Source organism: Chelonoidis abingdonii, chromosome 26, assembly GCF_003597395.2.
Source record: "Chelonoidis abingdonii isolate Lonesome George chromosome 26, CheloAbing_2.0, whole genome shotgun sequence".
In the NCBI taxonomy this organism is placed as follows: Eukaryota; Metazoa; Chordata; order Testudines; family Testudinidae; genus Chelonoidis; species Chelonoidis abingdonii.
The window spans coordinates 1,918,169-1,944,020 of record NC_133794.1 but is presented as its reverse complement, the minus strand read 5'-3'; the positions used below and the strand labels follow the sequence as shown (position 1 = coordinate 1,944,020).

Sequence of the window (25,852 nt, the reverse complement as noted above, 5' to 3'; positions counted from 1 at the left end):
CTAGCACTGCCGTTCACAGATCCAGTGCTCAGTCAAGGAGCAGGTGGCATCGTTCCACTTCCCGTTGAAGCGGAGGCTGGCACAGTCCTCCCCTTGATGCCCAACATTGTTGGGTTCCCCGGGCCCCCAGAACCTGAGAAGGAAACCAAAGCCACATGGAATTAGAGGTGGGTATGGAAGTTCTAAAAGGGAGGTGGGGTACCAATAACTTTGGATGGAAGGACCCTGGTGGATGCCAACTGTGAGGCATAGAGCAGGAAGAGATGTGCCTCACAGTTGGCCAGCAGAGCACACTCATGGGGCTTGGACTAGAACTCAGCAGTGCTGCCTCCTTCTCCATGGCCCTGTCCCCTGGGCCATGTTGCTGTTCTCTCCAACCCCTTTCCTTAGCATGACACTCAGAATGTCCCATGGTAAAGCAGCTTTTTGCTCCCCGGGAACATCCCAGGTCCAGTCACTGCTCTGTGTTGACCCTGAATGACATCAGCATGGAGACAGTAGCAGACTCACAACCTTCTTTACTGGGTTTAGCCACTAAAGGGAACCAGAGACCCCTGTAGTATCAGTTGCATTGGCTCTATGCAATGCTCTGTCTGGCTCTTTATCAGGACAGGAGATAAAGCAGAAACAGCTGAGTGTAAGGGACACTTCTCTCTCCAAAGAGGCTGAACAAAGAGGGACTTGCCTGAGAGACAGGGGGCTGCCATCCACCCAGCGCCACTCCCCTTCCTTCGCTGAGTCACTGAGGCCCAGCCAGTACACGTCAGGCTCAACGATTTGGTTTGACAAAAACGTCTATGTGGGAAAATAGGTGAAGAAGACAATCATGATCCCAAGCAGAAGGTGAGGGGGCTTCAGGGGAACTGTGTTTGTGGCCAGCAGAGTCTGTGACTGTAGATTCTCATCTCTTCCCCACTTTTTCCAACCTTTTACATTAGGGCTGCCACTCTACATTTCCCATGATACACCAGGCACTCTCATGATGCATCGCTTCCTCTCTTCAAGAGGAATGACCGTTGTACATCATGGGAGATGTAGACTGACTGGGTTGCCTGACCTTTAAAGAATGAGTGCCTGAAGCATGCAAACTACAGCTCCCATGAGGCTTTGCAGCAGCATTTCCAAATTGAAATGTTTCAGATTTCAGTTGAAAATTTGTAGTATATAATTTTTAGCCCAAATAAATGAAATTTTCCTCAGAAAAAAAAAGCTCATTTTCTGACCAGCTGTACTTCAAATGCCTCATCTCTGCCCTTTGCCCTGCAAATCTCCCCTTCAGAATGGGAGATGAACACTGTTCGGGGCTGGGACTGTCTTTTTGTGACATCTGCACAGCACCTAGATAAAAGATGGCTCTGATTGGTACTTCTATGTGCTCTCACAATACCAATAAGTGACAGTAACAAGGCTGAATATTACCCTGCTCTTCCCTGAGGACTGGACATAATTTTCTACTCTCCTACAGCTGCTGAAGGCCGGCTTTTGGGGCTTGTCAATCCCATGGCCATAGGTCTCCTCCATGAAGAGGGACCAAGGAACCATCTTGTAGTCCCTGTTGAGTCCCATTCTGCAACCTTGTTACTGGGGGTGCCTTAAATCCCAGCCCAAGGACGGGATAGCAAAATACACATGCTATGGTCTGTACTGCTCATGAGTCAGATTTTGGTTCTGGTGACTCCAGATTCACACCAGTACCTTGCCCACCTCTGCACTACATGGGCATCCTCCAAGCACCAACTAATTTCCTAAAGTTCTTTTCCCAGCAGGCACCGGGCTCAATTTAAAACTTAAGGTGGATTCTCCATCAGGGCAGGATTTCTTCTGCAAAGTCCTGATGAGGGATCTGGAGTGGGGTCTTCCCTAAGATATCAAAAAGCCTTCCCTAGTGTAGTAGTGAGCTGCTCTGAAAAGCATTGTAGCTCTGGGTCAGCAGCTGAATTCCTGCCCAGGTCGGTAGCGATCAAATATTATTTTTAGTTCCCTATGGGACTCTATGATTTGTATTCACAGGAGATTACAACTGCCCCCCCATACATGAATTTTGATTCATATAGAATCATCCACATCCGACAGGGAGATTTCTTCTCACAAAGCTAACTCGACAATTTTCAAATGACTCTAGATTCCTTCAATTCTTCTTGAACAGAAAACTACATCCAAAGATATTGCTAAATTCCTGGAAAACTTGGACTAGACTGTGATCTCAGTTATGCTGGGGTAAATCTAGAGTAACTCCAGATTGACCCTGGTGTAGCAAACAGAATCTGGCCCCTTGTGCTTATTTCCTTCCATTCTTCATGATCCACAATAGGAATCTGAGTGGATGGTTTACCTGTTCCTGTTTGGTGTTAACAATAACCAGGTGAGAGCCTTCATTGATACAGAACTGCTTAGCATCCAACCAGGATTTAGGCGATGTTGAAAAGAAGTAGCATTTTTTCTCAAAATGCTGCCAGCCAGGTGGACATTTTGTGCAGATGACTTCTGTGAGAAGTAAAATTATGGGACAAGCCTGCATCAGAGAGTCAAAATGCAGTGTAAAAACTTAGCCGTGCCCCATACTTCTTATTTACTTCTGACATTCTCACTGGCTTCAAGCAAATAATTTGCACTGAATTTGTGTATTCCCTGAAATTGGATTCTTTTTCCTTCCATCAGGTGCTCATTCAGCCTCTGTGGGGTGGTTTTATAAGTTATAAGGCATTGTCACCCCTCTGATATGTGGTAGCAGATCTCAGGGCCTGGTTGATCGGTTTCCCACTGAAAAATGAATTACTGAGTGAATATTTTCCTAATAGAACTGTTGATTTCTGCTGGGTGCACTTGTCCTGAAATAGGGTGACCAGACAGCAAATGTGAAAACCTGGGACATGGGATGGGGGGTTATAGGCACCTATATAAGACAAAGCCCCAAATATCAGGACTGTCCCTATGAAATCAGGACATCTGGTCACCCTACCTGGAAAAGAGGTGCCCATAAACAAAACACAGGCCAATCTCAGATCTCAGCCCAGACACTGATGCCCAGTTTACTGGGTACAACTCTACCCCAAGGACTGATCCTAGTTACACAGTGTCAGGAATAGAGCAAACTCCCTTGCTAGTTGCACCAGCTTCCCCGAAAAATATCACAGCCTGAAACCAACAACATAGCATGTCTTCAAAGGCTGAATACTGCTGACATGCTTGGAAAGAGAACTTGCAAGCTGATGTACGACAGCACTATCTGGTGGCTTCTGCCATACAGTATTGTATCCATTGCCTGTTAGGCTTCATTATGTATTTAGCCAAATTACCTGCAGTGTCCATTTCCATTGCGTGTAGGGCAGGTATCAGGGAATGGCTTATGGCTCCCTGAGTCTCTGGCTGGTTCTACACCACCTCTGGTGCCCAAGATGTGGGACCGATGATAGAATCATGGTCGGGCAGGATTGTGGCATGGGAGACATCTGTGCTGGCTCTACAGCCATTGGAGACTCCTAGCTGGGAAGATGTGGTCAGTTTCAGTGCAGGGGGAGCTGCACAGGCCACAGGCCTGTTGGAAACCTGAAAGTTGAATGCCTTGTTCTCTGTTGGCTTTCACTGACTCTGGGCATCTGTGGTTAATTCTGTCACTGGTTTCAAGCCCTGTCTGGTGTTCCCTTACCTGTGATGTTCCGTAACTCATCCTGCACCCTGTTCAAGACCTCCTGGAGTCTGTCATGGTCCCTTCTCACCTCAGCCAGCTCCTTCGACATACTCTGCGTTTGGTTCTTTATCTCTGTTAGGGCGGGAAAGGGTTAGAAAAATGCCACCGGAATCAACAGGTTGATATTTCTGGGCTGGTTCAGACCTTCCTTTACAGCAGCTGGAAATGTGTCCACACATCTGCAAGAACACTCTCTGTCCCCTTACACAGTCTTCGACCTATCTATGCTCTGATACCGAAGTCCTCCATTGTATTATCTAAGCACCTCTGCTCTCCTGGGCTGATTGATTTTCCTTCAAGCTAATTGTTGGATTCAGTGAGGCAATTTTTATCTCAGTAGGCTCACAATAAGGTAACCCACGCTCCACTTCTGCATCATGGGCCTCTTCTATGGAAGTCTAAATCCCTAGTCAGAGCCCTGATGCCAACATAACTAAGATCAGAGCCCGGCTCATGTTTGCACTGGATGGGCCTGATACCACATGGGATGAGCATTCCCAAATTCCTTCTGCAGGCCATGGGAGCTATGAGCTCTCAGCAGCACTGAGCGAACCAGAGCACCTCACCACCACCACCACCACTCCCATGTATCTACAGGGTACTGAGACCACAATGTAGCAAAGCCCTTAAACACAAAGCCAGCGATTTTCACCTGTTTTCAGTTTCGGACCCCTGAACTTCAGAATGGAGGTAAGGATCCCTTTGGAAATCTTCCCCTTACCTGTGATGTCCCGTAACTCCTCCTGCACCCTGCTCAAGACCTCCTGGAGTCTGTCATGGTCCCTTCTCACCTCAGCCAGCTCCTTCGATGTGCTGTGCGTTAGGTTCCTTATCTCTGTCAGGGCAGGTGGGTAGAAAAATGCCACTGGAATCAACAGGTTGATATTTCTGGCCCGGCTCAGACCTTCCTTCACAGCAACGGGAAATTTCTATGTGTCCATCTATCCGCAAACACACTCTTCGTCCCCATTCACAGCCTCCAACCTATCTATGCTCTGATACTGGAGTCGACGTATTATCTAAGCACCTCCGCTCTCCTGGGCTGATTGATTTTTCCTTCAAGCTAAGTGTTGTATTCAGTGAGGGAATATTTACCTCAGTAGGCTCACAATCACATGGGCCACACTCCACTTCTGCATCACAGGGCTTTTCTACAGAGGTCTAAATCCATAGTCATGGCACTGACACCAGCATAACCAAGATCGGAATCCAGTTCATGTTAGCACTGGATGGGCCTGATACCAGAAAGGCTGAGCATTCCCAAATTCCTTCTGACGGCCATGGGAGCTGTGAGATCTCAGCAGCGCTGAGTGAACCAGAGCACCCCACCTCCACCACCACCACTCCCACATATCTACAGGGTACTGAGACCACAATGCAGCAAAGCCCTTAAAGACAAAGCTGGTGATTTTCAACCTGTTTTCATTTGCAGACCCCTGAGCTTTTCAATAGAGGTGTGGACCCCTACTGAAATCTTAAGCATAGCTTGCAGACCCCCATAGGTCTATGGATTACAGTTTGAAAATGACTGCTCTGAGCACGTATCATCCCACACAATAATCAGGTGTGTAGAGTTGTTTGACAGCTGCTAAAGTAGTTAACAACTTGGGGATTGAACTGGGGTCCTCTGGGGCTAAAAGTAGGAGCTACTACACTTGAGACAAAAGTACCCAATCATCTCCTAGATCAGCACAGAAGGGGACCTGTCACATGTGCTCACCAAAATGGATTACACATGCAGAAGTGCCTTTGCTGGATGAGTCTGAGATCCAAAGTTCTGCTGCATCATAAACTGGGCTCAGGATAAAACCTGGGGAGGCCCATGGGAGCAGGATGCAGCTGTTCCCAAACTAAAATGGGATTATCCATATGGGGCTCCCTTCTCCGTCATCACACTTCCCCTTTGTCATCCTCCTTCTCTCCTTCCATCTCAGTTTCCCCTTCACAGGGAAGGATCAGACCCAGGAGTCCCTCTACAAGGAAGCAGCAGTGATCAGGCATTGGAAGGAAAAGGATATTTCTCACCTATGGCGTCCTGGAGATGTGATTGGTCTTTCACGTGCTCAGCTTGGATCTCCTCGATCCCCAGCCTAACCCCAGCCAGCTCCTTGGACACTGCAAACAACAGAGGGCAGAAAAGAACTGCTGTACTGGGCGCATTGAAGGGACAGACCCCACCCATGTGCAACTCCCAGGATTTCATTACACGTCTTGTGACAAGGGAACCATTTATGCTCAACCTCTTGAGAAACATCAGCAGAACGTACCATTAAGAAGTCGACTGTTAAACACGTTGAATTCTTTGGACATCTTCAATTCTAAAAGGAAAATGAGAGAATGGGAAGTTTCCAATTTAAATAACAACACAGAACCTCATGCTGCCCCACCCACAAACTCTACCACTGAGGAGCCCTGGATAAGGGCCATTCATCCAGGAGTGTGTGAAATGTATGGAGGAAGTGCAGTCGTTTGCAAGGATGTAAATGAGTTTCACTTATAGCTATTACTGATTTAAATTAACATGCTATCTACAAGCCCCACCTAAGATTATGGCCCCTTTGTGCCAGGTGCTGCACAAACTCGAACTGAGATTGGGTACCCTTGCTCTGGCACTGCATAGGCAATGAGCGAGATATGGTTACAATACAAATAGACAAGAAATGATACCCATTTCAAAGACAGTGAAACTGAGGGACAGAGAAATAAAGGTCCATTTGCTGGGTGTTTGGGGACACACTCCCACACTTTTCTGGGCAGACTGGGGCCTCTTCCTAGCCATATTCCTGCTTCCTTTTTTCAGACGGGCAGGGGAGTGTCCTGGAGGAGATGGGTCTCAGTTCCCACTCAACAAGCAGTAGTTGTCTTTATTGGGGCCCCAGGCATGTGCCTACTCCTTGTGCAGACCAATTCCACTCATGCCTATGGCTTCCCTAGCAGGATAACACTCTCAGCCAATGAGACACTGGTAGAAAAGTGACCTTATCAAAACAAGATTTCATTGGATAATCAGTGATCCTAGGAGTAGGACAATGTTATCCAACAACTTCTAAGAGCTGCTTCCACCTCCCGTGGTTGTCGCACACCCCACAATAATCTGGAGCCCTGTCTGAGCTGTGATCAGATCCCCAGCTGATGTATGTCTGCTCAGCTCCACTGAAGTCCAAGGAGCTACATCAACTTTCACCAGCCCTGCAACTGACCCCGTGGGTCGAACTCTCTCCTCCCTTGAGATGTAAGGACCAAAAAAGATCCTCGAAGTCTGACAAGGGACAGAAACATTTCCTTTATCCTCTCACCTAGATAGACCTGGTGATGTGACAGATTTCTCTTGGCATCTCTTCTTATAGTATCTCGATCCACCTGGGCTTCGGCAAGACCCTTGGACACTGTAGACATGAGACTTTTGATAGCAGAGCAAAATTTATCAGCGGGGAAACCCATATCTTTGGAGACATCTGTGCTGCTGTAAATACAGTTTCCTCACAGGTACTACCCAAGACTTCTGATGTCCAGTCCTTCATGCTAGCTGCGATCCTCCGCTACAGGCGCACTGTGCTCAACATAAGGATTCATTATTCTGGACATCAGCTTGGTCCTTGGTACAAAGTAGAGCTGTGTTGGGGCTGCTCTGTGTTACACTGAGCTGCCAGTGGCCCCAAGATGTGCGATGCAGCTGCTACTGCAACACACAGGTGAGGAATGTGGCTGGAGAGCTCAAAGGGGCATAGCAAAGCTGAGAGTGGAAAGGCTCAGCCTCCCCAGAGCAATGCAGAGCTCTGAGTGCTGTGCAGAGCAGAAAGCTGCCTGCTGCTACAAGGAGCCTGTCTCGATTTGCATGTGGTTAGCTGGTTGCAAAGTTAAAAAGGAAAGGAATGCATTTGTCAGGCCCTAGCTCTCCTTGTGTTAATGTGGAAGAGGCAATTGTGGCAGCGCATTGTGCCATGCCCGGTTGAATTGTTCTCACTCCCAGACATTCCCTCTCTGCTAGCAGGATCCGCAGTCACCTCTTTGCACTGGCCCCAGCACAGCATTGAAAAAAGAACATTTTTGTATGACTATTTCACAACCTTGAAAATATCACCACAAACATGGCCCGGTTATTGATTTTGGGTGGGATTTTTCTGAGATTTATGAGCACAGGTTCCATGGAAAGCTAGTGGGAGTTATGCTAAGGACAAATCCCACCCCTTTGAAAATCTGGTCACCTTAACTCAGAGGTGAGTGAAAGTTACGTAGCACTGGCAACTGCTCCATAATTAACATCACAGCTGAGCTTCCATTCTCAGCCCAGTTTTGTGCCCCACTGCTAAAATCCACCAAAACTAGTCAGAGCAGCCTCGCTCTTGGCAGGTGAGATCTGAGGCTGGGGTAGAAACGAACAGGAGACTTACATTTCCCAAAGTTCACCACGATGAGAGCTGTGGCCACTGCAATGCAAATTGCCAGCAGGACATACAGGATCACATTGGCCTTCCCCTGGCTGAAGCTAGAGAGGCAAAGAGCTGTGGGGAGGAACACTGGTTAGATCTCTCAATGCAGGATCAACCCCTCCTAACATTCCCTTTGGGGAGAAACTCCAGGTACTGAACATGGTTCCCTACAAGAGAAGGTGACTGAACAATGGGAGGGGAGGGATTCACAATAGGGTTAATACTTTGAGGTAGTTCTCAGCCTTCGCTGTGTTCTATTTTCCATGTTGGGAATTCCTCTCCCTTTTGGCAGTATGGGAAGGGCAGGGGAGTGTGGCGCCCAGATTGAGAATCTCCTGTTTTAAAGGGAGCATGAGAATCCTCTCAGGCTCTAGTGAGAAGATATGGGCAGGCTCACAGGACCAGTTTCCTCCCTGGAATAGCAACACTGAAGGCACTAGAGTGACCCAGGGATGAGTTTGCCCCATGATAAGAAAGGAGTTTATGTGGATCATGGGAATATCCAGACTTAATCCAGAGACTAATTGGGGGAGAGAGAAACTCTCTTGATTGTGGTCACCACCCAAACTCAAGGAAAACTAGGAATCGGACACAGGCCTCCTGACTCCCAGGGCAGCTCCTTAATCACAAGCCCACCCTTCCTCCAGCCAGCTCACCTTTACCGGCTCTCCAAGATACTCTGCTCGCTCCCTGCACTGTCAGTTCCACTTGCTCAGAGTTGTCCCAGTTGTGGTAGTAGCTGTCCGGCTGCATGGCTGCGGATGTCTACGTTCTGCTCCTTGCCGTCAGTGCAGTTTATATTGATAGGAGCCGTCATCATGCCTTTCCAGGGGAATGGACGCCTGTGGTCAAACGGGTCAGGGAATGTGACCCAACCATTTCCTCTCCAGGTCATTGCCAAATCATAGAGTATCTGTGGCTCCAGTTTCTGGTCCTTAGACTTCCAGGCTCTGAGATTGCTCAACCCCCATTGACTTTTATCAGAGCATGTTGAAGTCAGCACTTCTCTCCCAGAGGCTGCTCAAGTCAATCTGCCGCCCTAGGCAAAACTTCGGTGTACCATCCCCCTCCTCAGAGGCTTAGTGTGGCAGATTTGGCCCAGTCACTCCTATATTGTGAAGAAAAGGGTGGCATTGCCAAAGTCCAGTGAGTGGCAGCGTGGTCTTGCATAACTTGTGGGCGGCCAGGCTAAATTTGCCACTGTAGTGGCAGAAGTCTGTCACCATAGACCACTGCCTACATTGCATGTACATAGAGCACCTTTTATCAGCACCTCACCTGATGCTATTCCTGGACACACTAGACAGGCTGGCAGGTGGCGTTAGCAGAAGGTTTCATGATCAGAAAAATGTCAGTTTCTCACCAGTAGCTGGAGTCACAATCACTCTTCCAACTGGAAACTTGTTGCATTTGAACGTGTGATGGGGCAAGGCCAGATGGCTACAATAAAGTAGTGAGAAACAGGTATGTTAGCCCCAGGTTAAACAAATCCCTGGTACCATGGTAACCAAATGGCAGTTGTTCCATGTTAATCAAGACACCTGGGGCCAAATAAGATCCTTGTAGAAGGCAGTGGAGATAGCTACATTGATTGGGACACCTGAAGCCAACCAAGGGCTGGTTGGAACTAGTTAAAAGCCTCCCAGTTAGTCAGTGAGGCGCACGTGTGAGGAGCTGGGAGCAAGAGGCGTAAGCAGCTGAAAGTGAGAGTGAGAAGATGAGGGTGCGCTCCTGGAGGACTGAGGAATACAAGTGTTATCAGACACCAGGAGGAAGGTCCTGTGGTGAGGATAAAGAAGATGTTTGGAGGAGGCCATGAGGAAGTAGCCCAGGGAGTTGTAGTTGTCACACAGCTGTTACTGGAGGCACTATACACAGCTGCGATCCACAGAGCCCTGGGCTGGAACCTGGAGTAGAGGGCAGGCCTGGCTTCCCCCCAAACCTCCCAACGCCTGATCAGACACAGGAGGAGTTGACCCAGACTGTGGGTTCCACCAGAGGGAAAGATCAGTGAGGTGCGCAAATCCGCCAATAAGCACAGGACCCACCAAGGTAGAGGAGGAACTTTGTCACAATGGCAAATGAACACTTGAAGAAGTAAGGGGACATTCTACACCAGCCTGGACACCCAGGGTCTGCTGGATCTGATAATCTCTTGTGGACTTCTCAGGGTATGTGGGAACATGTTATAGGAACTGCAGGGCAATGGAACTCGCTACACCAGCTGTAACTCTGCCAGGGGCTCGTTCACACCAGCCAGTTAAGGGTTTAGTGGCAGTGTTCACTCTCTAAGCACCACTTGTCTAGCTGAGGGAAGCCAGAGACTGTCCCATGGGTGGAACCCATGCCAAGGTACTCTGATGATGGGCAGTTTGAGTGGGCAGGCAGGCTAGCCGTGCAAGGGGGTGTAGCCAGAATCCCTTCCTTCCACTTGTGATCCAAGAGCGGCCGTTGCCTCGTAGTGACTCCATGGAGACAGCATCTCAGATTTCGCTGATAACTCTATATGCTCTCACTCACGCCAGCACAAAATCCACTAGGGTAGTGATTACATGATCCCAAGGATGATCATGAGTACAACCCTTCCAAATTCATGGCCATGAAAAACACATCATGGACTACGAAATCTGGCTATTTCAGAGGGGTTGCACGATTGCCACCCTTACGTCTGCACTGCCACCAGCCACCAGCAACTTCTTCCAGCCAGGGGAGGTTCCTGGAGGTGGGAGTGAGCCCTCAACTGGGGTGCCCTAAGCCCAGACCCTGCCTGGCTCCAAGCCAAGCGCTTGGGTTGAAGGGGTTAAAGAGGCCTTGGGCTGGCTGTGGGTGGGCTTGCGGGGGGTGACCATGGCACCCCCTGGACCACAGCATCTTGGGTGGTCACACCCCCATAATACCGTCCCTGATCCCTCCAATAAAGTGATGACCCCACCCATACCATGTCACCCTCATTTCTGCACTGCTGCTGGTGGCAACGCTGTCTTCAGAGTTGGGCTTCCAGCCAGCAGCCATCAATCTCTGGCCACCCAGCTCCGAAGGCAGTGCCGCTGCCAGCAGCAGTGCAGAAGTAAGGGCAGCAATATCACAACCCCTGTACAATAGCCTTGCAATCCCCAACCACCACCTTTGGGTCAGGACACCCACAGTTTCAACACCAAGAAATTTCAGATTTAAATATATGAAACCATGAAATTTACACTTTTTGAAATCCTTTGACTGTGAAGGACACCGGACTGATGCTGTCAATTCTCCTGATGTTGTTGTTGATTCCATCAGCTGTTTCATATGAAGCGGCAGGACAAGATCAGAAATGAGGATATTAGAAGCTGAACTCAGCAATCGCCTCCATCAGCACTGGTTTGGGATCAGCAGCTTTCCTGGTAGGGAAGTATTATAAGATTGAAAGACCAACAAATTCCAGTGCATGTGTAAAAAGAAATGCTGCTAAACACCAGCTATCATGTGGGAGCCAAAAGCTTATGATTGCCAGTGATGGACACAAAAGGAGTGTGCAATCAGACCAGTTGAAGTATCTTGCCCGAGATTGACCTGGATGGCGCTCACTTTGCAGGGGCCATGTCCCTTTGGGATTAGCCATTAATTCAAATCAAATAGAATTAAGGTGGACACTTCTGAAGTATGGGGCATTTCTGACTCCAGAAAATTACTGATTGGCTTGTGCCTGAGTCAGAAGGGCACAAGGTTAGAGCCCTTATATTTATATTTTATCCTGTCTAATGTAACTGGTTCTTTTTATGCTTAATATAAATATGGCCTGATTCTTAGGTCCCTTTCTATCAGTGCAAAGGGCCCTGTTTGGAAATCAGAATCCGGCCCGTCACCCTCGGCCTCACTGACATCCAGAGGCAGTGAGTTCCCCTGGCTAATTCTCTGCTGTGTAAATTTTGAAGACATGTTTGTGGTAGTGCCTGCAATGTTCCAGGTGCTTTCCAGAGACACAAGAAGGGACGTTCCTTGTCTTGAGGAACTCACAGGTTAAGGATGGACATAGAGACAGGGAGGAGCCAGGGAAGGGGAACAGCCAAATGCCAATCAGCAGATTCACTAGAGACAGTCTGGCAGAGAGGGATTGAAGTGTGCACAGGGTTGGAGCCTGTGAGATTGGCTGTGGGAGGTCGTACCATGCATAGGCGCCTGCCTGGAGGGGGACACAGCAGTGGCTGTACCAGCTGCAGACAAAGCTGGGACATGGGCCGAGCAGGATGCCTGGGGCAATTGTACAAGGGGCAGATAAGACTGAGGACATGGGTGCGGTGGGGGTTGCAGATGACTGTACGAGGGGGAGATTAGGCTGGGACATAGAAGGAGGGGCAGCGTTATTGGACAAGGGCAGACAAGGCCAGGGACGTGTGTGGGGTGAGGGGGACAGATGATTGTATGGGGGCAAACAAAACCAGGAGCATGGACACTGCAGGGGCTGTGGTGACCGGGGGTTATGAAGTTCAGACGGGGATAAGCAGGGAGCCTCACTGTGCCTGCGTGTCTGGGCTTTTCCGCCTGTGGGGCTCTATGGTTTGGTTCCAGCAACCTCTGCACAGAGTTTCCTCAATTTAAACATTAGGGTAATTTCTTATGAGCTTCATTATTCTAGTTAATTTCCCTCTTCCTAGTCCCAGAGCTAGTTCTGGGCAAAGTTCCATTCTTCAGTATGTGGAAGCTTATTACATAGGGCTAGATCCTTAGCTGGCATAAATGGGTGTATTGACCTCAATGGAGTGATGGCAATTTTTACGGATGAGGATCTGGCCCCGTTGACTCCAACTGAAAGATGCTGTTTTACATCAGTGGGACATCTGGCTCCCTTGTGGTCATTCTTAGTCCTTTTCTACATTACACTGGTATGAACTAAACTGTGAATTTAAATTGACTCTGTTATCCGAGGTTAAACACCTCTCCTGTGGATTCTTTTTGTCCAACATAAGAGTGACTTTTATTCAGTTTATTTATGTCACTTTGGAAGGGATTTAGGCTAAACAGAATAAATTTGTCCACATATGGGATTAGAAGGGGATAATAAGACCTGTAATGCTACTTGAGTGTAAGTGGTAAAATTTTCCCATATAGAGACGCCCTTAATCAGTGGTTCATCTACAGTTACTACTTAAACCAACTCCCAGCCTGGATTATGCTCCCCACAGATGTCTTTGTTTGGGTGGAGTGTTCCGCTGTGCCCTGCAAGGGGTGTCTTGCGTGTCTGGGTCAGTGCTGGGGGAGAGGAGGGATACGTACACGTCTATATATCTTGAGGCTGAAGGGCCAGAATCTTAGCTGGTATAAAGCAGTGTAACTCCACGTACTTTCATGGAGCTCCACGGACTTATAGCAGCTGAGGACCAAGCCCCTGATTTTTACTGGCCATCAGAACATATGGGGAAGGGAATAATTGTATTACAACACTGATAACTTGGACTTTCATGACATCTATTCTGAACAGCTCTGAGGGCTCTTACTCAGGCAGGGACTGGGGAGTTTACACTTGTCTCCAAGCAGCCACTCGAATGAGGACATCCTATAGGAAAAGGGGAAGAGTCAGTGGAGATAACACCAAATATGAGCCCCAGGAGGATACAGGATGGATTGCAAAGGATTGCAAGGGAGAATAGGAATTGAGAGGACTTGCAGCCAGAGGGAACAGGGGATAGACCGGAGAATCACACCATCACCAGGAAAAGGCAGGTCTACATGATTGGGGACTCCTTACTGAGAAGAATAGATAGGCCTGTAACCAGAGCTGATCCAGAGAACAGAAGGGTGTGCTGGGTGCTAAGATACGGGAGGTGGACCTGAAACTGAAGAGGATCCTAATGGGAAAGAATCCACTGTTTGTCCTTCATATGGGAACAAATGATACGGCTAGATTCTCGCTGGAACGTATCAAGGGAGATTCCACCAGGCTGGGGAAGACGCTTAAGGAAATCTAGGCTCAGGTGATCTTCAGTGAGATTCTGCCTGTTCCTAGAGAAAGGCAACAAAGGTGTGACAAGATTATGATGATCAACAGATGGCTCAGGCAGTGGTGCTATAAGGAGGGATTTAGGGTGTATGGCCACAGGGAGGCATTCATGGACAGAGGACTGTTCTCTCGGGATGGACTTCACCTGAGTAGGGAGGGAAATAGACTTCTAGGATGGAGGCTGGCACAACTGATTAAGAGAGCTTTAAACTTGGAATTTGGGGGAGATAGTTGGGAGATGTCCAGGTAATCTCCACACTGGATTGGTCAGCAGCCTGCAAGGGGCATCAAGAGCAAGAAAAAGGAGAGTGCTACCACATCCTGGCGCTCAAGCGGTTAGTGCCCCTTTAAAGGGCTAAACCAATAGCAAAAGGGGAGGGTAAAAAGAGGGAAGACATGAGGACAGCACAAAAGCAAGGGGTTGAGAACAAAATTAATCATGGAACCAAAGGACACGAAGAGAAGGAATTCCTGAATTGCCTTTATACCAATGCTAGGAGCCTAGTTAACAAACAAGGAATTGGAATGGCTCATTTATTAGCATAAATTGGATCTAGTTGCTATAACTGAAACCTTGTGGGATAATTCCCATGATTGTTAAAATCAATGGTTCTAACCTTCTTGGGAAGGATCAAGGGGGCAAGAGCAGAGGGGAAGTTGCACTCTATGTCAAAAATTCCATTACCTGTTTCCAAGTCACTGATCCACAAGAATTCAATGTCCTAACAGGTAAAACACAAGCTCGGGTATTAATTGGTATTAGTTGGTGTCTGCTACAGACCATCAGATAACAGTAGGGAGCAGGATGACCGTCACCTTGTCCACTTATCTGTAATGAGTATGAAAAAATGCTGCGTAATCACACACAAAGAACCAAACTCTCTTCTTGGAAACCCACAAGCAACTCCACTGCCTTCAATGGGAGATGAGTGTGTGCATCTATCGGCAGAGTAGCCCCCTGAAGATGCAGGTAGGTGATTTGGGAGCACTTATAGGAGCAGCTATCGGCCCCAGCTGAGATCCCAGCCCCATTGTGCCGGCTGCGGTGCTGACACACAATGTGACAGTCCCTGCCCCACAGAGCTCACAGGCTCAATAGACTAGAGAGACACAGGAAGGGTTATTATCTCCATTTTAAAGAGAAGGAAACTGAGGCCCAGACAGGTGAAGGAGTCAGTGGCAGAGCTGGAACTGAACCCAGGTGCCAGTCCTGTGCCTTACACATGAGATCATCCTTCCTGTCAGCAGAGACACAGCCAGGAGCAATGGGATGAAATTAAGAAAATTACATTTGAGGGTGAATGGCCCTGATGCTGATCCCACTGACATCAATGTCAGTTTGGGGTAACTCCCCTGAAGCCAGTACAGCCTCTGCATTTACAGCAGTTCACCTGAGATCAGACTCTGGCCCAGTGTCAGGAAGCACAGCCTGGCAGTGAGATCTACCAGGTGAGGAATTGCTTCTTCTTGGGGGAAGGGCGGGAGCCACATATAATGCTAGAGCCCTGAGGGAAACGACCCTGCCCCGGACCCCAGTACAAAGGAGGTGGGGTAGCAATAACTTTGGATGGAAGGACTCTGGTGGATGCCAGCTGCTTCATACAGCTCTAGCTGCCTTTAAATGTCACCATCCAAACAGCAGGGATTGGCAGGCCAGGTGGTGCAGTCAGTGGGTAAGAGGAAGATGCATGGAAGAAGGCAGAGGATGGGTGGCTGCTCATCACAGCACAGAAGGCAGGTGGGGAACAAAGACACCTATACTTGACTGTGCCTGCACTCCAGAAACATGATTTAGATGACTTTGCTCCTAGAGCAACTCCTGCTGCTGAATGCTGTGTATCCCAGCAGCCCTGCAAATGCTCCACTTGCTCCTGGCTTCCACAGGCTGCCCCTGCTGAAAATCATCTCTCGGTCAATTCCCAGTGTGACTGTGGGTCTTAGCAACAGAACAGAGTCCACATGCATACAGCATCTCTGTTTCCAAAACCACCTCCGTGCAGGTGGTGTGAAATGAGCCAGCTCCTAGGACTGATCTGCCTACTCATTCCTTTAAGTGATGCCTGGAGGTCGGTGCTAGCCGCTGAATAGGGGAAAACTGGCCCAGCCACTGCTCAAGCCAGAGCTGTTCTCAGCTTGGATGACATCAGTTTTCAGTTCATTTTACACGTGAGGAAAGTGAGGCATAGGCAGAAAGAGACGTGCCTCACAGTCGGCCAGCAGAGCACACTGATGGGGCTGGGACTAGAACCCAGGAGTGCTGTCTCCTTGTTCATGGCACTGTCCCCTGAGCCATGTTGCTGTTCTCCCCAACACGTTTCCTTAGCATGACATTCAGAATACTCCATGGCAAAGCAGCTTTCTGCTCCCCAGGAACATCCCAGCTCCAGTCCCTGCTCTGTGCTGACCCTGGATGACATCAGCATGGAGGCAGTAGCAGACTCAAACTTCTTTATCGGGTTTAGTCATTAAAGGGGATCAGAGATGCCTCTAATATCAGTTGCATTGGCTCTATCCAATGATCCATCTGGCTCTTTATCAGGACAGGAGATAAAGCAGAAACACCTGAGTGTAAGGGACAGTTTTCTCTCCAAGGAGTTTGAACATAGAGGAACTTGCCTGACAGACAAGGGGCTGCTGTCCAGCCAGTGCCACTCCCCTTCCTTCACTGAGTTTCTGCGGCCCAGCAAGTACTATGAGGCTCAGTGATGTGGTTTGACAAAAACATCTATGTGGGAAAACAGGTGAAGGAGACAATCATGATCCCAAGCAGAAGGTGAGGGGGTTTCATGAGGCTTGTGTTTGTGGGCAGCAGAGTCTGTAGCTGTAGAGCCTGACCCCACCCTGACGGGATAGTGAAATCGATGCACGATGAGCTGTGCTGCTTGTGAGTCAGATTTAGGTTCTGGTGACTCCAGATTCACACCAGTACCTTGCCCAACTCTACACTACATGGGCATCCTCCCAGCACCAACTAGTCTCCCAACATCCTGTTCCCAGCAGGCACCAGGCTCAATTTAAAACTTAAGGTGGATTCTCCCTTAGGGCAGGATTCCTTCTGCAAAGTCTTGATGAGGAATATCAAAAGGCCTTTCGTAGTGAGCTGCTGTGAAAATCATTTTACCTCAGGGTCAGCAGCTGAAATCCTGTCCAGGTCAGTAGCAATCAAATCTGTTTTTTTAGGTCCCCATGTGACTCTATGATTTGGATTCGCACAGGATTATAACTGTCCTCCCCCCTATACACACACACTAAATTTTGATTCACATCAAACCATCCACATCTGACACTGAGATTTCTGTTTTCAAAGCTCCCTCAACATTTTTAAATGACTGTAAGTATCCAATTCCCCTCAATCCACCTTGAACAGCAAGCTACATCCAAAAATATTTCTAAATTCCTGGAGAACTTGGGTCAGACTCTGATCTTAGGTACGCTGGGGTAAATCTAGGGTAACTCGAGATTCACCCTGGTGGAACAGCACAGAATCTGGCCCCTTGTGCTTAATTCCTTCCATTCTGCATGATCCAGAATAGGAATCTGCATAGATGGCTTACCTGTTCCTCTTCGGTGTTTACGATAATCAGGCCAGACCTTTGATCAATACAGGACTGCTTAGTGTCTGGCCAGGATTTAGCTGATGTTCAAAAGAAGTAGTAACTTTTCTCAAAAAGTTGGACATTTCATGCAGGTGAATTTTGTGAGAAGTCAAATTATGGGACAATCCTGCATTAGAGGGTCAAAATGCAGTTTTAACTGCTCACCAGGAGTTAAAGAAATTCTAGAATTTATTCAGTATTGGGACTTATTTATGAATTTCAAGAAGAAATTTCCCCGCACCCTGCTGAAAAGCTTGCCAAATAGTTTGTTGTAAATATTCATACTTTGATATTCATGCTCTGTGGGGTAGTTTTATAAGTTACAAGGGACTGTCATCCCTTTGACATGTGGTAGCAGATGGCAGGGGCTGATAAATCAGTTTCCCATTGAAAAATAAATCAGTGATTTAATATTTTCCTAGTATAATTTGTTGATTTTCATTCTGGGTGCTAGTCCTTGAAAAGAGGTGCCTATAAACAAAACACAGGACAGCCTGTGATCTCAGTCCAGATGCTGATGCCCAGTTTCCTGGATCAAACTCTCCCCCAAGAACTGAACCTAGTTAGAGAGTGTCAGGCAGGGAGCAAACTCCTTTGCTAGTTGCAACAGCTCCCCCACAAAAACATCACAGCCTGTGAACTTAGTATGTCTTCAAAGGCTGAATACTGCTGATATGCTTGGAAAGAGAACTTGCAAACTGATGTTCAACAGCACCATCTGGTGGCTTCTGCCATACACTATTGTGTCCATCCCATGTTAGGCTTCATTAGGGAAGGTATAGTTCAGTGGCTTGAGCATTGACTTGCTTAAACCCAGGGATATCAGCTCAATCCTTAAGGGGGGCATTTAGTGAACTGGCGTAAAAAACTGTCTGGGGATTGGGTCTGCTTTGAGCAGGGGGTTGGACTATATGCCTCCTGAGGTCCCTTCCAACCCTGATATTCGATGATTATGTATTTAGCCAATTAGGGCCAAGATTACTAGCTCTGTCCATTTTTATTGGGTGGAGGACAGGTATTGGGGAATGGGTTATGGTTCCCTTAGTCTCTGGCTGGCTCTACACGGACTCTGGTGCCCAAGGCATAGAATCAATGAGAAAATCGGGGCCAGACAGGAGGGTGGTATAGGAGACATCTGTGCTGGCTCGACAGCCTCTTAGGACCCCCAGCTGGGGAGATGTGGTCAGTTTCAGTGCAGGGGGAGCTGCACAGGTCATAGGCTTATTGGGAACATGACAGTCAAATGCCCTGTTCCCTCTTGGCTTTCACTGACTGAGCATTTGCAGTAAATGCTGTCACTGGTTTAGAGCCCTATCCGGTGCCTTCTTACCTGTGATGTCCCGTAACTCCTCCTGCACTATGCTCAAGACATCCTGGAGTCTGTCATGGTCCCTTCTCACCTCAGCCAGCCCCTTCGATGTGTTGTGCATTAGGTTCCTTATATCTGTCAGGGCAGGTGGGTAGAAAAATGCCACTGCAATCAACAGGTTGATATTTCTGGCCTGGCTCAGACCTTCCTTCACAGCAGCGGGAAATTTCTATGTGTCCGTCTATCCGCAAACACACTCTTCGTCTCCATTCACAGCCTTCGACTTATCTATGCTCTGATACTGGAGTCGACGTATTATCTAAGCACCTCTGCTCTCCTGGGCTGATTTTTCCTTCAAGCTAACTGTTGTATTTAGTGAGGGAATATTTACCTCAGTAGGCTCACAATCATGTAGCCCATACTCCACTTCTGCATCACAGGGCTTTTCTACAGAGGTCTAAATCCATAGTCATGGCACTGACACCAGTATAACCAAGATTGGAATCCAGTTCATGTTAGCACTGGATGGGCCTGATACCAGAAAGGCTGAGCATTCCCAAATTCCTTCTGAAGGCCATGGGAGCTGTGAAATCTCAGCAGCGCTGAGCGAACCAGAGCACCCCACCACTTCCACATACCTACAGGGTACTGAGACCACAATGCAGCAAAGTCCTTAAAGACAAAGCTGGTGATTTTCAACCTGTTTTCATCTGCAGACCCCTGAGCTTTTCAATAGAGGTGTGGACCCCTACTGAAATCTTAAGCATAGCTTGCAGACCCCCATGGGTCTATGGACTACCGTTTGAAAATGACTGCTCTGAGCACGTATCATCCCACAAAATAATCAGGTGTGTAGAGTTGTTTGACAGCTGCTAAAGTAGTTAACAACTTGGGGATTGAACTGGGGTCCTCTGGAGCTAAAAGCAGGAGCTACTACACTTGAGACAAAAGTACCCAATCATCTCCTAGATCAGCACAGAAGGGGACCTGTCACATGTGCTCACCAAAATAGGTTACACATGCAGAAGTGCCTTTGCTGGATGAGTCTGAGATCCAAAGTTCTGCTGCATCATAAACTGGGCTCAGGATACAATCTGAGGAGGCCCATGGGAGCAGGATGCAGCTGATCCCAAACTAAAATAGGATTATCCATGTGGGGCTCCCTGCTCCATCATCACACTCCCCCTTTGTCATCCTCCTTCTCTCCTTCCATTTCAGTTTGCCCTTCACAGGGAAAGATCAGACCCAGGAGTCCTCTACAAGGAAGAAGCACTGATCAGATGTTGGAAGGAAAAGGATATTTCTTACCTATGGCGTCCTGGAGATGTGATTGGTCTTTCACATGATCAGCTGGCATCTCCTTGATCTCCGGCCTAACCTCAGCCAGCTCCTTGGACACTGCAAACAACTGGGGCAGAAATCAACTTCTGTAGAGGGGTACATTGAAGGGAGAGACCCCACCCATGTGCAACACTCACAATTTTATTTCATCTGTTTCTTCAAGTCCCAGTGCCTGTATTTATGCAGTTAGGAGAGAATCTCAATTTTCATTAAAAAAAATTAATTTCTACCCTCGTGGTAGAGAAGAACAGCTTAATAACATGACGCAAGCGTGACCCTAAAGGCTCAGAAACTAAAACAGAAATAAATCAAGCCAACATTTATTGTAGTTCTAAAAAATTCATTATTTTTAAGCCAGTCTCATGGGCTTCACTCATGATTTTTGAATGCTGGGGTTGGCAGTACAATAGAACTGCTGAGAAACATCAAGAGAACATACTATTAAGAAGTCAAGTATCAGAGTGGTAGCCGTGTTAGTCTGAATCTGTAAAAGCAGCAGAGAATCCTGTGGCACCTTTTAGACTAACAGACGTTTTGGATCATGAGCATTTGTGGGTGAATACCCACTTCATCAGATGAATGTCATTCATCTGACAAAGTGGGTATTCACCCACAAAAGCTCATGATCCAAAACGTCTGTTAGTCTAAAAGGTGCCACAGGATTCTCTGCTGCTTTTATTAAGAAGTCGACTGTTAAATACATTGAATTCTAGACATCTTGAACTCTAAAAGGGAGATGAGTGTTTGGTTGGGAGTCGCCCCTCTCCAGCGAGGCTGGGAGACAGGCCGCCTCACTATTTTGGTGCGAGGTGTCAGGGAATTAGCCTGGTGGGGGAGGAAACAGTCAAGGGCTCAGGCCCTCAGGCAGAGGCTGAGTAAATAGTTCAGGACCAGGCCCAGACTCCTGGTCTTGAGCGTCGGGGCGAGGGGGAGAATGCCACCCATGCATGAGGTGGCAGAGGGGATGCAGGCCCGCCTACTCGTCTGCATCCCAGGCGACCTGCTGCTGTGTCAGTGGGGATCCCGGCCGCAACACACTGACTTTGGCTCTGGGTGTGCCGCAGCCAGGCTAGGGTTGGCTGCCCCCCGGGCTACTTCCTGCCTCCCCTTCTAGCACAACCTGCGCCTGGTTGGCGTCCTCCACGGCATCGAGGACTCTGGGCTCCTCAGGGTACTTGGCGAGCGGTAGGCGTGGCAGCTATCACACGTAGGCTTAACAGCTTCTCCGGGGTCTGGTCGGCATCCGGCCTTGATTGGTATGGCCAGCCCTCGGGTCGGCCACAGGCTGCAGGAGTCTCCTCAGCGGGAGCTAGGCCACCAGCGTCTGGCTTCTCCAGCGGCCAGGGAGCTTCTGAGCCCTGGGGTTGGGCTTTTGTACTCCCTGTCCTGCGCTTTTACCTCTGGGGGACGGGCGCAAGCTCCAGTGGCTCCGCCCACTTTGGCATCCGGAGGGACTCATCCCTCTCCAGGGCAGCTGGGAGCCAGGCCGCCTCACTACAGTTTCCATTTTAAATAAGAACACAAGACCTCATGCTGCCCCACCCACAAGCTCCACCTCTAAGGAGTGCTGGATAAGGACCATTCATCCAGGAGTGTGTGAAATTTATGGAACATGCACAGTCGTTTGCAAGGATGTAAATGGGTTTCACTTATAGCTATTAATGAGTTATATTACAGTGTTGCCTACAAGCCTCTCCTGAGATTAGGGCCCCTTTGTGCCAGGTGCTGCACAAACCCAAACGGAGATTGGGTACCCTTGGTCTGGGCACTGCATAGACACAGAGCTAAAGACAGTTATAATACAAATAGACAAGAAATGTTACCCATTTCACAGATAGTGAAACTGAGGCACAAAGGAATGAAATGACTCTTTCAAGGCCACACAGGGAGTCAGTGGCAAAACTGGGAACTGAAGCCAGATCTTGTGAGTTCCAGCCCATGCCTTAGCCACAACAGCAGCCAACCTCTACTCAGCTGGGGCTCAGACCCTTTTTGGAGTGGCAGGGTCTGAGCACTAACCCACTGTTACTATGATGTTCTCAGTGCCCAGGGCATGCTGCACAGTGACACCCATCCTGTCCAGATGAGTGCAGGCTTGTTACAGTATTTAGTGTCCCAGAGGAAAATTAGGAAATCAATGACCCGCACAGGGGGACTGTGGTAGAAATGTCAGACCCAGGACTGCACTGAGGTAATCCAGGGGCATCAGGGACACCCACCATGGTGGTTCCCATTGGCCTTGCCCCTGTAGAATGGTTCCAACTATAGGTGGGTTGGCATGGACCACCTGCTGGATGGTTGGAGACCCACCACCACACTTCTCCCCCATCCAGATTGCTGCTTCCTTACTTCATTTGAGCTCGGGTCCATCCTGAAGGACACAGGTCTTCGTTCCCACTCACCCAAGCAGTGGCTGTCTGTGGGAGCCCCAGGCAAATGCCTACTCCTGGGACAGACGAATTCCATCTATGCCAAGGCTTCCCCAGCAGGATAACTCTCTCAGCCAATGAGACACTGGTAGAAACGTGTCTTAGTCAGAACAAAATCTCACTGAACAAGCAGTGATCCTAGGAGCAGGACAATGTTATCCAACAACTTCTATGAGCTTCTTCTGCTTCCTGTGGTTGTCCCATTCCGCATAATAATCTGCAGTCCTGATTGAGCTGTGGTCAGATCTCCAGCTGATGTCTGTCTGCTCAGCTCCACTGAAGTCCAAGGAGCTACATCAGCTTCCACCAGCCTGATTCTCCCATCCTTTGAGGAGTAAGGCCAAAAAAGATCGGCCAAGTCCAACGAGGAATTGAAATATTTCCTTTATCTTCTCACCTAGATTGTCATGGCAATCGGATAGATTTCTCTCGGAATCTCTTCTTATCATATCTCGATCCAGCTGGGTTTTGGCAAGACCCCGAGACATTATAGACATGACAGTTTTGATGGCAGAGTAAAATTTGTTGGGAGGGGAAACCCATATCTGTGGGGACGCCGTGCTGCTATAAAATGCACTTTCCTCCCAGTTACCACCCAAGACTTCTGATGGCCATTCCCTCATGCTAGCTGTGATCCTCCACTACAGGCACACTGTGCTCAACACAGGGATTCATTATTCTGGACATTAGCTTGGTCCTCAGTACAATGTAGAGCTGCGTTGGGGCTGCTCTATGTTACACTGAGCTGCCAGTGGCCCCAAGATGTGCTACACAAGGGTGTAAAATGTGTCTGGAGATTGGGATTTGGATTTGGATTCCAGTGATATTTGGTAAGGAGAGGATCTGCAAGAGGGTTAAGAGAAAAGGGAATCTGACCAACTTCGAGAGGGGCAGGTGAGATCTGAGGCCAAGGTAGAAACGAACAGGAGACTTACATTTCTCAATGTTCACCATGATCAGAGTTGTGGCCACTGCAATGCAAATCACCAGCAGGACATACAGGATCGCATTGGCCTTCCCTTGGGTGGAGCTGAAGAGGCAAAGAGCTGTGGGGAGCAACACTGGTTAAATCTCTCAATGCAGGATCACCCCTCCTAACATTCCCTCTGGGGAGAGACTCCAGGCACTGAACATGGTTCCCTAGAAGAGATGATGACTGGACAAGAGGAAGGGAGGGATTCATCGTAGGGTAAATACCATGAGGTAGTTCACAGACTTCCCTGTGTTCCATTTTCCATGTTGGGAATCACTGTCTCTTTTGGCAATATGGGGAGGGCAGGGTGAGTGTGACGCCCAGATTGAGAAGCCCTTGACTGAAAGGGAACGTGAGAATCCTCTCAGGCTCTAGTGGGAAGATATGGGCAGGCTCACAAGACCAGTTTTGTCCCTGCAATAGTAACATGAAAGCACTCGAGTGACCCAGGGATGAGAGAGAGAGAGACTATCCTGGTTGTTGGCACAGGCCAACCTCAAATTAGCAAAGCCAGGAATCGGACCCAAGCCTCTTGACTCCCAGGGCAGCTCCTGAATCACAAGCCCAGCCTTCCTCAGGCCAGCTCACCTTTACCGCCTCTCCCAGGCGCACTGCTCCGAGTTGTCCCATTTGTGGTAGGAGCAGTCCAGACGCATGGCTGTGGATGTCTCTGTTCTGCTCCTCTCGTCGGTGCCGTTTATATGGATAGGATCCGTCATCATGCTTTTCCGGGGGAACAGACGCCTGTGGTCACACTTCCCATTGTCATAATTGTCAAGTCAGGGACCTTGGCCCAATTATTTCCTCTCCATGTCAGTGCAGAATCATAGAGTTGTTGGGATATATATCATTGAGTCCTGGTATGAATGATGCATCCAAAGCATAGACTTAAGTTCAAGGACTATTAGAACTCTTTGTGCAAAAACAATCTTATCTTCCAAGAAAAATACATAAAATCATCAGACAAGGAAATAACACCAGCGGGACCGATATAAAATTGTATAAGAATTTCGGGAAATGGCATGCCTTGGGTCATGGCAGCCCGCCCAGGATTATCTCTTTGGAATTGTGTGGCTAGAAGGCTAGTAAACAAAGGCAAAGAACCCATGACGCGACTGAATGGACCATAAACGGATGCTTATGGTTTCTGCAAGTCAGAGTTGTTTATTGATCCAGAGTCCAGTGTGGATATGGGTGTGGCTTTGCCGGCTCCCCGCATCTTATGATCTTATTCTGATGGAAGAAACCTAGATTGGTAATTGGGACCATTCTCACCTTTGCACTCTGGTATAGTAATTTTTGAGTGTGAATGTGGAGTGAGTAAGGTCTGTTTTGTTATCAATAAAGAGTATTTAGAGTATTATATACCAACACTGTGTCCAGTATCTGCTTGCTCCCCATCCTGTAGGGAGACCTCTATTGCGGGTCTAACAAATGGTGGAGAATGCGGAGCAGGGGGATTTATTAAGTAGTGCTAGATTTCAAGATGAGATCTTACAGTGTTGGGGGAGTCCATATTTAAGACTAATAAGGGTGACTCCTTATTTGTGAAATTTGTAACAGATTTGTGAGGGGGGGAAAACATGAGGGGAGACACCATGTGGTGTTAGTGTAATAATGTTTAAAATACAGTTTAAGAAGATAAATAAAGGGGTGGAAGAGGAAACCCAGTGGACTAAAGTTAAAGCCCCTTCTCTGTTTGAGAAGGAGATTATTGCATTTGAGACATGCACTTGGGTTGAAGTTGCAATGGAAACAGATGTAACATTTGATACCTAAGAAAACAGGTTTGAGAAAGATGTACAAATGTAAAAGCCGAATGCCAGTAAAAAGCAAATGGCCGTAGTATGGCCGTTGTGGCAAGTGGTAGAAAGGCAATTGCATGGAAGGGGGGAATACGTGCAGAGTTACAAACATTACAAGAGAATTTTAAAACTTGCCAGGAAAATTTGGAGCGGGAAGTGAGGCAGGCACAGATAATGCAAACTCAGAACAAATGGGGAAACAAAATAGGGAACTGGAGAGAAGCATAATGGATTGGGAAGAGATTAAAGCAGACAAAGATAAATTAGATCATCAAGTGATAGGAATGAAACAGTTATTCTGATATTT

General features: G+C 48.1%; 1 protein-coding gene and 1 pseudogene across 1 annotated transcript; both read right to left on the bottom strand.

The window, feature by feature from the left end:
• Positions 1-8,872, bottom strand: LOC116826595 (uncharacterized). The gene is made up of 10 exons (XM_075061202.1): positions 8,775-8,872; positions 8,080-8,190; positions 6,985-7,074; positions 5,956-6,006; positions 5,714-5,803; positions 4,410-4,523; positions 3,647-3,760; positions 2,333-2,484; positions 686-795; positions 1-133 (listed from the first exon to the last, which is right to left on the bottom strand). Exons 1-10 carry the CDS (start codon positions 8,869-8,871, stop codon positions 1-3), a joined length of 1,062 nt encoding a protein of 353 aa, XP_074917303.1. The 5' UTR covers position 8,872.
• A 6,662-nt stretch (positions 8,873-15,534) lies between these two features.
• On the bottom strand, positions 15,535-24,459 carry LOC142045980 (uncharacterized; annotated as a pseudogene).
• Between the last annotated feature and the right edge of the window lie 1,393 nt (positions 24,460-25,852).

What these genes read in the sequence shown, in the direction of transcription:
- LOC116826595 (XM_075061202.1), bottom strand. Translation starts at nt 8,871, where the DNA reads ATGCAGCCGGACAGCTACTACCACAACTGGGACAACTCTGAGCAAGTG. An exon ending in ACATCACCAGGTCTATCTAG is followed by an intron (nt 6,007 to 6,984) that starts GTGAGAGGATAA and finishes TTTTCCTTTTAG; the next exon opens with AATTGAAGATGTCCAAAGAA. An exon ending in TAACAGTCGACTTCTTAATG is followed by an intron (nt 5,804 to 5,955) that starts GTACGTTCTGCT and finishes TGTTGTTTGCAG; the next exon opens with TGTCCAAGGAGCTGGCTGGG.